Raw genomic sequence first — 12,500 nt, 5'->3', positions numbered from 1 at the left:
TATTAGCCGCATTGTGTATAAGCCGCAGGACAGTGTTTTATACAAGTTAAAATAAACAAATCCATATTAATACCATATTAACTGCCCCCGTGTATTAACCTTATAGCTGAAGAAATTATGCAAAATCAATGTACCGTATAAGCCGTGTCTAATAGTTGGGAAATTACAGTAAAGGAGAATAGTTAATCATTTCGAGATACCTATTTTAAGAGGAGCAACAGCCATTAGAGGGGCATCTTGGGGCTATTGCCTGTGGTTTAGAGGGAATTATGAATAGGCCAAACTGTTCCAAGGTCAGCTGAGAGTGTATAGATGCTGCACTTCACCTATAAACGCGTTGTGACTATTGGGCTGTAGAGAATTAGGCGGATGTGAATTTTAATAGTTGTGCGTATGGATCCAACTGTGATCTGCAGATAAGCTGCTGTTGTGATGAGCTGAAATGCATTTGGGTCACATTTGGAGTGTGACGCTTGGGTGATTTAAAGCAAGGAAAGGGACGATGGCAGTGAGTTTGATCCTTAAATCAAATCCTGTTAAAAACCTGTTCCCAGATCAGTAGACCAAGGAGTGCAAATAGAAGAAAAGGGGGATGCGTTTGCCAGTTGTCGTTTTTTTTCCCCCCTTGCCTGGATGAGCCGCCAGTGGCGTCATCTCCGTCGCACAGCTGTGGACGAGTGCTAAGTGCTCTTTGGGGGGGGACAGATGGTCCAGCAAGACGGGAGCCTGGAACCTGAAAAAGATTTTGTGTCAAGAGTCAGTCTCCTGGATCAGAGCTAAGCGCAGACTCCTGTGCTCTGCAGCTGTGCGGCCGTGAGAATGGAGGGGGCTGGACGGGGCTGTGGGGGGGGGGGGGGGTTAATAAGAATCTGACTAGGACTAGGGGATGCGTCAGACGCCCTTTCTCCACACGATACTGAGCCTCGCGGCGTCTGGTCTTCTCTGCTGCTGTGGATATGAGAGGATGAAACATGACGGAGGGCGACCAGGAGGAGAGGGCTTTGGGGATTACAGAGAGGCGGCAGCACACACCTGGGCAGCTGAAGTGCAGGTTGGACTGTTGGACGTCTACTGCTTTTAATAAGGAGAAGATCCCATCATGCACGCAAACATCCTCAGTCAGTCTTTTTTTTTTTTTTTTTTTTAAAGGTCATATTTGACCATTAATTACCACTGATTTTGGTCACTTAGTGTAATAGGTTCTCCTACAGGTACAGGTCATTTTGATAGAAATCGTGGCTTTGCGAAATCAGTCAGTTAGTTAGCTGGTTCGTTCTGGAACCCGCTGTAATCGTGTGTGCGTGTGTGTGTGTTTGCGGATGCAGCTGTGGACGTGGCTGGAGGAGCTGCAGAAGGAGCTGTTGGATGACGTGTACGCCGAGTCGGTGGAGGCCGTGCAGGACCTGATCAAGCGCTTCGGCCAGCAGCAGCAGACTACGCTGCAGGTCACCGTCAACGTCATCACGGAGGGACAGGACCTCATCCAGCAGCTGAGGTAGGCAAAGCACACACACACACACTCTCACACACACACACACACACTCACACACACACACACACACACTCTCACACACTCACACTCACACTCACACACACACACACTCACTCTCACACTCACACATACACACACACACTCACACACACATACATGTATGAACTCACACACATGCATGCATGGAGGCATGCAGTCATTGAATTCTGTGTGGAGAGTTCTTCTCAAGACGTGTACAGTAGCTCATAACACACTGAAGTTCATGAACACACACACACACACTCACACACAGGTCCCCCACGCCTGTTTCATTCATCCCGACCCAGGAGGGACGAATGAAGGCTAGTGGTGTCTCATTTCCAAGGGGAATATTCTCACCTATGTCTTGCCACTCTGTTTCGAGGGACAAGGGTTAAGGGAAGGGGAAAGGGGAAGAATGAGAAATAGGATTGGGCCTAAGGACTTCTCTGAGCAGCTGAAGTGTGTGTTTGTGTGTGTGTGCAAGTCTCTGCTGTCACAAGCACTTTCTCACACATATCTTCCATGCAAACATACCCACATGCTCACACACTCACACATGGACTGGCCTGGAGCTTAGCTATTATGGTCACTTTGATCTCTGCTTTCTGCCATCACACACACACGCAGAAATCGGTATGTGCACTGAAAGGCACAGACACACACACCTCTGTTTCAGTGTCTCAGTCTCTTGTGCTTTTACTCCAGCTTTTTCTGATTATCCACGGCTCGCTTTCATGTTCCTCGCTCCCAAGCACACACACACGCACACAGCAACAGTTTGAAATCCACTTGCACGCCGCGTCTTTAGTCACTGAGCAACTTCAGGCCCTTAGCTCTCCCTCTTCCACTCCCTTTCCACTTACATAATCTCTGTGTGTGTGTGTGTGTGTGTGTGTGTGTGCGCGCAGGCAGACCCACTCTCTCTTCCTCCTCTCTTCCCACCAGCATGCACATTGCAGGCTTCACAGCCCCTGCACCACTAGCTTTCCAGGTCCTTTTAAACTAGTTCATTTAACAGTCTCTCTCTCTCTCTTTCTCTCTCTCTCTCACTCTTTTGCACTCTATTACACACACACACACACACACACACACACACACCAGTGGAGGCCTGTGTGCAGTCCAGGAACATGTTGGCGTGACTCATACTGCCACTGTATCTGTGTCTCTCTATGCATAATCCCTTCCCCTGGCCTGGCCTTCCACTGACCGCTACTGTAGCTGAGAGGTGGAGGAAGCGTGGTGGTGGTGGTGGTGGTGGTGGTGGTGATTTTGGAAACCCCAGGGGGTGGTGGAGCATGAGAAGACGGCAGGCTCCGCACAGGTGACAGATGGAGTCCCAGTGGCCAGCTCACTCAGAGAGTGAGAGAAAGAAGAAAGAGAGAAGGAGAGAGAGAGAAAGAAGAAAGAGAGAAGGAGAGAGAGAGAAAGAAGAAAACAAGAGAGAGGGAGAGGCAGGCGGCATGTGTGTGCAAGCAAGAGTGAGATTGACAGATGGACAGAGAAGTGAAGAAACATAGTGAGTGTGTGTGTTGGTGCGTGCGCGCGCGTGTGTGTGTGTGTGTGTGTGTGTGTGGCAGAGAGAGAGAGAGATTTGTGGTTAAACTCAGTTAGATTTTTCACAGCTCTTTTTATAGAAGTGATGGAGACCGGGAGATGCTCTCTCCTGGTTGTTCTCTCTCCATATCTCTCTCTCCCTCCATCCCTCTCTCACTCCCAGAGCATCTCTCCACCAGCTCTGCATTACATAATCCATCTCCCACAACACACCAGCTAATTAGACCCCCACACACATGCGTGCGCGTGCACTCACACACACACACACACACACACACACACACACACACACACACACACACACACATGCTGCTACCCTCCCTGACAAGTTGCCCAGCTCCCCATACACACTCGTACTAAAATAGACTGGTGTTAACAATAGCTTGGAGTGTTGGCACTGCATTACTGTTTCTCAGATTCAAGGCTAAATAGTTAAATATTTTTAGACACGTTGTAACATTAAACACTAACATGCAAAAGCTTTTTGGAGCTAGTTTAAGACACTCCTACCCCACGAGTGTCAATGTAGAACACAGATTTTCTGACATTTCTATGAAGTGGCGTATTTAGTTGTATAAATCCTGAGGTGCCTTTTTTTAGTCGTAAACAACTGAAAAGTGGCTTTTATTTTGGTTAGGATTTGTCAGAGGTATGCCTTTGAATTAGTGATGGGTTTTAAAGCTGTATATCATTCTGGTCTCAACGATGTTGCACTCACTTCATTCATGTGATTCACGCCATACTGGAATCTCCATCGCTCATTCGAACTGTTAAAAACCCGACCCGGTCGCAAGTCAACAGCGACCACAAATCGTCAGACCATAAACCCAGCCCAAGTGTCAGTAGCTCTCTCCACAATGGGGAATTCCATTTGAACACAGAACATCTCTCTCACACACACACACACACACACACACACACACACACACACACACACACACACATGGTCTGGTCTGAGTAATGGAGTGTGTGGCTACGACGAGTACGGCGGCAATTTGGGGTAATTACAGAGCGCGTTACGGCTGGGAAAAGAAAAGGAGAGGGAAAAAAAGCCATTTCAACCCTGCTGTGACACAGCCGCCGAACGGGCCAATATTATGATTAGGAGCAATTGTTTGAGTGAAGGATTACAGTTTTAAAAATTCAATTATAGCTCATTTTACTGGGCTATTGCACATTCTGTCTCCTCTCTCTCTCTCTCTCTCTCTCTCTCTCTGTCTCCCTCTCTCCCCCTCTCCCTCACTACTCTGTTGTTCTTTCTGTCCTCTACCACTCATACTCAGTTTATTTTCCTAATCTGTCTGCGTCTCTCTCGTATCCAAACTAACCATTTGTCTTTGAGTCGTTCTTTGTCTTTCTTTCTTTCTTTCTTTCTTTCTTCCTTCCTCTCTTTTCTTTCTTTGTCTTTCTCATATTCACACCATTTGGTCTCTATTACTCCCACGTCATTCTCTCTCTCCTTCCAAAAGCCAGCTGATACTCGGATGCATATGTTGGCATGGCAAAAGGAGATTTTACTATCAGTGCGTTCTTTTTTTTTTTGGAAACCCATCAAAGTCATGGCAACAAAGTGAGGAAAAACATACCTCTCTCTCTCTCTCTCTCTCTCTCTCCCTGTATGTCTCTCTCTTCTCTTTCACTCTCTCTTCCTCTATCCCCCCCCTCTCTAATGTTTTTCCTCTCTGTGTGTTTGTGTGTGCAGGGACTCTGCCATCTCCAGTAACAAGACCCCTCACAACAGCTCCATCAACCACATCGAGAGCGTGCTGCAGCAGCTGGATGAGGCTCAGTCCCAGATGGAGGAGATCTTCCAGGAGAGGAAGATCAAGCTGGAGCTCTTTCTGCAGCTGCGCATCTTTGAGCGCGATGCCATCGACGTGAGTGCCACTGAAACACACACACACACACACACACACACACACACACACACACACACACACACACACACACACACACACACATAACACTGATGTCCTCATGTGACAAACACACAAGCATTTAAAACCTTTTATTCCACACACACACACACACACACACACACACACACACACACACACACACACACACACACGTATTACACATTCAGAGTCCAAACACGAGTGACTATATAGCTCTCACATCCCACTTATACTAGTTAGCCATATGCACAAAATCCAAAAATGATGCACATACGACACACACACACACACACACACACACACTCACAGTTTGACTGCCTGTTTCTCTCTAGGAATGTCACTAAAGGCCCATTCACACCAAGAACGATAACTATAAATAAATATAGTTCTCGTTAATATGAATGACGACGTTCACACATAAACTATAACGATAACGACATGAAGAACGATATCGTTGGGCATCACTTTCAGAGCGATTTTCACAACGATAAAATGCCAATCAGAACCTATCGAATTTTAGCCGTCACATTCATTAACACAAGGAGAGACTTTGTTTATCGTTGTTCAGTGTGAACGCTTTTATCGTTATGGATATAGTTATCGTTATCGTTCTTGGTGTGAATGGGCCTTAAGGGGGTGTACTGTAGATACATGTTACTATGAATCCTGTGTGTTTGTTTGGATGATGTTGGCAGGATTTAAAAAAAAGGACAGCTTTTTCTTCTTTGGGGAGTGTCCCCCTGCTGTGGTGTGTGTGTGTGTGTGTGTGTGTGTGTGTGTGTGTGTGTGTGTGTGGTGCTCTTTCTTCTTTGAGGGAGTGTCCCCCTGCTGTGTGGTGAGACAGTGGTGAGCGTGCCAAGTGCCTCCCAGGCAGAGATGGAGGGAGTTGTCCCTCTAGTGATGAGCGCTCAGCTACTGCAATGCACACACACACAAGCACCCTAACACACACACACTGCACTTAAGAGTGAAGAGGTCAAGTTTGGGTCGTGCCCACTCTCACACAGAGACAAGTAGGCCAGGGCGCAGCTGTCGGCCTCTGTGTGTGTCTCAAAGCGATGAGCTGTGTGTGTGTGTGTGTGTGTGTGTGTGTGTGTTTGTGCATGGAGGCACTTGAGATTGGAATTGGCGTCACTCCTCAGTGCTGTCAACAGTAAATCCTACCAGAGACTACAGATAGAAGGGCATACATGCTGTGTGTGCGTGTGTTTGGGGGGGGGGTGGTTGTTTCTGTGTTGGTTGTATGATTTTGATTTCTTCAGTGTGGTTTTGTTTGCACCTGTTCTATGATGACTAAAACTACACCAAACTGGAATGAGTGTGTGTGTGGGAGTGGGTATGTGTGTATGTTCACTTAGATTGTGAATGTGTCAGTCAGACCATGATGAGTGGTGATTGCTTTCTATATCTGTACATCAAATGAAACCTAGCAATTAAGTATGTGTGTGTGTGCACCCATGTAATTAGTACTCTTAGTTATGCCCTAGTGTTTCTTTGAGAATTTGCATCAAGATTTGTGATTGTGTGTGATTGAAAGTGAAGTGAAGTGTGTGTGGTGTTTACAGTATATGATTGAAAATACAACAAGTAGTTTGTGTGTGTGTGTTTGAAAAGACAACGAGTTGCATGTGTATGATTGAAAATGTGATGTAGTGTTTGTGTGTGTGTGAGGTTAACCGCCTTGCTGGTTCCCTGTGCTGTAGATCATTTTGAACCATAGTGTGTGTGTAGTTTAACGTCCCTGTCGATTCTGTCTGTTGTAGATTAGTGTGTGTGTGTGTGTGTGTGTGCAGTGTTTCCCACAGAATTGAATTGTATTTGTGGTGGTAGGTGAAGGGGCGGGGGTGGGGTGTTGAGCAAACATTCTGTGTCGGAGTCAATGAAATTAATAGCCTATAGTTATACTTGCCTTGCACGACAAGTCGATATTGACAAGTAGCTGTAACGTTATAGTGTGCTAACCTCGACAACCCAACAATATTCTAATGTAAGCATAGGGATACTGCTTCTTATATGCTTGCGCATAACTTAATTAGAGAGAGAGAGATAAAAAGAAAGGATTTCATCCCATATAAATTAGTACAACATAAAAAATCATTGTGTGGTGGTCAATGTTGATATTGTGGTGGGCTGAGTGGAGGTGCAAAACGCACACCAGAAAAGGAGGTGCTGGCAACCAGTAAAACACTTGCAAAAGGAGAGAAGTGCCGCAAACTCCCGAGTTACACATATAAGTCTTTAATGTGATATTGTGGTGGGCTGCCACAAATAAGTCAATATATGGGAAACATTGGTGTGTGTGTTTTGTTTGTTGTTTAATGTCCCTATCGGTCCTATCTGCGTAGATTACTGTGTGTGTGTGTGTGTGTGTGTGTGTTTAACGTCCCTGTTGTTTCTGTCCGCTGTAGATTAGTGTGTGTGTGTTTGTTGTTTAATGTCCCTGTCGGTCCTATCTGCGTAGATTACTATGTGTGCGTGTGTTGTTTAACGTCCCTGTCGGTTCTGTCCGCTGTAGATCATCTCGGACCTGGAGTCGTGGAACGAGGAGCTGTCGCAGCAGATGAGCGACTTCGACACAGAGGACCTGACGCTGGCGGAGCAGAGGCTCCAGCACCACGCTGACAAGGCCCTGACCATGAACAACCTGACCTTCGACGTCATCCACCAGGGCCAGGAGCTGCTGCAGTACGTCAACGAGGTGCAGGCCTCCGGTGAGTGGCTACACACACACACAGACACACACACAGACACACAGACACACACACACAGACACACACACACTGACACACACACACAGACACACACACACAGACACACACACACAGACACACACACACAGACACACACACACAGACACACACACACAGACACACACACACAGACACACACACACAGACACACACCATTCAAATGCACACACATGATATGCCCCTAATGATTTTTACCAGTTGTAAGCAGTTGGATTATACTATTGAATTCACACACTTATTCTTCCACAATTATTCTCATTTATAGCCTGTTGATGAGGACTGCTACATGATAATGAGCACTTTCCTATTGTTTTGTGTGTGTGCGTACACACACACACACACACACACACACACACACACACACACCAGTCCTTACCATATCACGACAGCCTCAGGTTAGGCACATTTACCCCCAGGACAGGCACCCGTGCCTCTTGATCCCTCCAGTCCTCCGGCCTTACCTCTCCAGCAGCACCCTGATGGCCCTCCTCCATCAGCATGCATAATTCATCCAGGCCCAGCAGCCCCGTCCGCTGGGAGGGTCATTAGCTAGGAGCACCCAGGGGCAGTGTGGAGCCACTCCAGGCCACACGTGAGAGCAGGGGGCTGGGGACACGGGTGGGGGGGTCCTAGCAGAGAGCTACAAGGACGTGGATATGGAAGATGTGATTCTGAAGTGTGTGTGTGTGTGTGTGTGTGTGTGTGTGTTAAGAGACAGTGGGAGAGATTAATCATGATCATATGCAGTGTCTCAGGTCTTTTAGTCAGGTGTGTGAATGTGTGTGTGTGTGTGTGTGCGCATGTGTGTGTGTGTGTGTGCGCATGTGTGTGTGTGCGCGTGTGTGTGTGCGCGCGGGTCGGTGCATGATCGCATTCAATGTCTCCTCATGTCAATCGTTTCAGTGCGTGTGTGTGTGTGCGGAGGTAGAGAGATGAGCTGTAAAGTGGCTGTCAGCAGTGAGTGGTGTAAAGGTGACAGGAGGAAGGCGAAGGGTTTAGTGCCTCCACAGCAGATAGAGGATTGGCAACGCATAATCCACTCCCCTACAAACCTGTACAACCCCCCCCCCCCACCCCACACACACACACACAAAAACCCCCACACACACCCACTCTTACATAGACACACTTATACGCTCACTCTCAGCCTACACATTGCCCTTGCTATTTTATCGGTAGTATTCGCTTTTTAACAAACACCCTCACATCCACACACACATGTACCCTATACACACTCGTCATCCACACACACATGTACCCTATACACATTCGTCATCCACACACACACATGTACATTACTGTATACACACTCGTCACCCACACATCCACACACACACATGTACCCTATACACACTCGTCATCCATACATCCACACACACACATGTACCCTATACACACTCGTTCTCTCACGCTCCTTCCGCTTCTGTGCACGTGCCCACCTAGATTATGTGTAATACCTCTGCTGGTCCTGCAGACAGGCTTTACACACACACACACACACACACAGACACACACACACACACACACACACACAGCATCCGTGCAGATGGAGTGATGGGATGAACAGAAGAGGGAGGAAAGAACAGAAAAAAGGGGAAAAATGGAACCGATTCCATGTGTTTGTCAGATCCATCTGTTGGCACGTGTCGCTTGCGGAATGAGTGTGTGTGTGTGTGAGAAAATGGCGGTGGAGAGAGTGGAAGAGGGAAATTAGTATGACATGGTCGACAGTTTGATCATGTAACCGAGCCGCCCAAGCCATTTGTGTGTGTTGGCCGAGGCTGGCTATGAGAATGTGCTGACAGCTTCCTAAAGGAGTGCTCTCTCTCTCTCTCGGTCTTGTTTTCTTTCTCTTCGTTCCCGCACTGTGATCCCCCTTTCCCTCCACCTCTCCTTCTGTCTTTTTTCCCATTGTCACCCCCCCTCCCCCCATGTTCCTCTTGCTTCTTATCTGCTCATAATGTTGGTTCTCATCTGTATGTTTATGTCCCTCTTGTCTTCTCCATCTTCTCTCTCTTTCTCTCTCTCTTTCTTTCTTTCTCTCTCTCTCTCTCTCTCTCTTTTTCTCTCTCTCTCTCTCTTTCTCTCTCTCTCTCTCTTTCTCTTTCTCTCTTTCTCTCTCTCTTTCTCTCTCTCTCTCACACTCTCTCTCTCTCTCTCTCTCTCTCTCTGTAGGAGTGGAGTTGTTGTGTGACCGGGATGTGGACATGGCCACGCGTGTGCAGGACCTGCTGGAGTTCCTGCACGAGAAGCAGCAGGAGCTGGACGTGGCGGCCGAGCAGCACCGCCGACACCTGGAGCAGTGTGTGCAACTACGCCACCTACAGGCCGAGGTCAAACAGGTAAACGCACGCACGCACGCACGCACAAACATCACTGCTATCAGCAGTGTGTGCACCTACAGTATACCTCCTTCAGGCACACATGTGTACACACACACACACACATACACACCTTAGAGCAGCCCTGCTGACACCAGTGTGTTCAACTACGCCACCTGCAGGCTGGGATCAAACCTGTAAAGACATACATGCACTCACACACATGCAAACACACATACCCACACAACAGCACCCTGTCCCCTGTCCTTAGAACAGCCCAGTTGTCACCTGAAGCAGTGTGTGCAGTTCAGCCACCTGCAGACTGAAATCAAGCAGGAAAGTGCAAACGCACCTAGATTAAAAACATGCACCTACCACCACCACGCACCTGTGTAAACAAACATGTAACTTTTCTACATGAATACGTAGATACAAGCAGCCCTTATAGCTAGATTAAGCCACACCATATTCAGGCTCAAGGTGAAGCAGAAACCCACATCCAGACACATGCGATGCAGGCTTTAAAAACACGTGTCACACACACACACACACACACACACACACACACACACACACACCTCTGAGATGGCCCAGAGCCCTGCTGATGAGTCTCCTTTTGTTTCTGTGGGGAGAGCCAGAGGGCAGCCACTGGCTCAGGCTAATTAAGCACCTCGCACAGAAACACCGCCCTGAGCAGGGCTTCTGCAACAGCACCTCAATACGTGAGGACTTAAAGGTCCACACTAACAATCGTGTGTGTGTGTGTGTGTGTGTGTGTGTGTGTCAGGTCCTGGGCTGGATTAGGAACGGCGAGTCGATGCTGAACGCGGGGCTCATCACGGCGAGCTCTCTGCAGGAGGCCGAGCAGCTGCAGCGAGAGCACGAGCAGTTCCAGCACGCCATCGAGGTGAGCGCGCCATCCGTCCTCCGCTCCTCCTCCCGTTCTCCTCAGCGGTTCCTCCTCCATCCATCCTCCGCTCCTCCTCCTGTTCTCCTCAGCGGTTCCTCCTCCATCCATCCTCCGCTCCTCCTCCCGTTCCTCCTCAGTGTTTGTTCTCTCTTTCGCTCTTCCTGCTCTGTCTGTTTTGTCGGAAAGTTTTTTTTGTTTTGTTTTGCCAAACTTACTCAGGATAGGTCACATGCCTGGGTTTTTGAGGAACCATTGTTGACAGACAGCTCATACACACACTATCCCTCCCTCACACACACACCAGACACAAACATACCTCTCAGTTCACCTTAAGCAATGTGTACTGTACACCCATTCAGGGCAAGCACTACATAATCTCCCACATGCACAATCATGATAGCAATTGGGCCCCAAATAGAAGCATTCACACCATTCTTAGGATCATCGTTCCTATGGGAGCCCCTTGCAAAATCAGGTACTCTCTGAACCAAGACCAAAATAATAATAGTATTATTATTATTATTAATAATAATAATAATAATAATAATAAATAATAATAATACATTTCATTTTTATAGTGCTTTTCAAGAACTTAGAAATTTTACAGATTAGCCACATAAAAGAAAATACACAAGACGCATAGACATCCTTGTTCCTGTCACTCAGTTCCCACAGGCCACACAGCTGGTGGACAGCAGGCCTTTTTTCTCCATCCACTCTGGACCCACTTTAAGAGAGCCAGACAAAGGTGTCGCCCTCGTGAGCGGCTCCTGAGTGCTGCTGAAAGGCCCCGTTCACCCCGCGGTACCAGAGTAGACTGCCAGCAGCCATCAGAGCCCCATTGAGATGGCGAGCACGTTAGATTGGCCAGTGTGAATGAATCAGTGGGACTGTACCCATCCAGACAAAGAGTCTCAGAGGCAGATTCACACGTGAATAAAGGGCTTCTTCTCTTTATCTCATAGATCGGCTTGTTGTGCTCTCCCTGCTCTCTCTCTCTCTTTTTCTCGGTTGCACTTTTGTTCTTTTTATAGTGCTGTTAGTCTTTCTCTCCCTCCATCAATCTCTCTATCTTTTAGTCAGTCTTTAGTACCGGTAAGTCCCCTGACGTGTCGCTGTGATCCAGTTATTGTCAGTATCTCCCCTTTCCTCCTCTGAAACTCCCTTTGTGTTGGAGACTTTTTTCAGGCTCTAAATACAGTATGCTGTTCTCTTTCTCTCTCTTCCATCAACCCCCTTTCCTTCCTCTATCCCATCATCCTCTTCCTCTTCCTCTTCTCTGATTACCCATGTCTCACTCGTCCTCCTTCATCGTCCTCCCCTCCTTCACTCTAACCCCGTTCCTTCTCTCTTCCCCCCCCCCTCTAACCCCCCCTTCTCTTCTTTTGCTTGTTCTTCTCTGAGCATCTTTCTTTTCTTCATCCTCCACTCCATCCTTCTTCCTTTCTTCCTCTGATTCTCTTTGTCTAATGATGGTCACCTATCTCTTTCTCTTTCTCTCTCTCTCTCTCTCTCTCTCTCTCTCTCTCTCTCTACTCTCTTTCTCTCTCTCTC

General features: G+C 47.6%; 1 protein-coding gene across 6 annotated transcripts in view; it reads left to right on the top strand.

The window, feature by feature from the left end:
• The window catches only part of trioa (trio Rho guanine nucleotide exchange factor a), a 120,123-nt gene that overhangs the window by 74,235 nt on the left and 33,388 nt on the right, over window positions 1-12,500 (top strand). For all 6 annotated transcript variants that reach the window (XM_076301822.1, XM_076301820.1, XM_076301819.1 and 3 more), the window contains 5 exons: window positions 1,326-1,495; window positions 4,770-4,944; window positions 7,481-7,676; window positions 9,891-10,057; window positions 10,824-10,943. In XM_076301822.1, the coding sequence (XP_076157937.1) occupies window positions 1,326-1,495; window positions 4,770-4,944; window positions 7,481-7,676; window positions 9,891-10,057; window positions 10,824-10,943 (828 nt within the window). The remainder of the gene's footprint in view (window positions 1-1,325; window positions 1,496-4,769; window positions 4,945-7,480; window positions 7,677-9,890; window positions 10,058-10,823; window positions 10,944-12,500) is intronic.

Source organism: Alosa pseudoharengus, unplaced genomic scaffold, assembly GCF_046254945.1.
Source record: "Alosa pseudoharengus isolate Yale_2024_CS ecotype anadromous, Long Island Sound unplaced genomic scaffold, YU_APseudo_1.1 YU_APseudo_1.1_scf_23, whole genome shotgun sequence".
Classification (NCBI taxonomy): Eukaryota; Metazoa; Chordata; class Actinopteri; order Clupeiformes; family Clupeidae; genus Alosa; species Alosa pseudoharengus.
The sequence above is the reverse complement of the archived record's forward strand: the minus strand, read 5'-3'. Positions and strand labels throughout refer to the sequence as shown.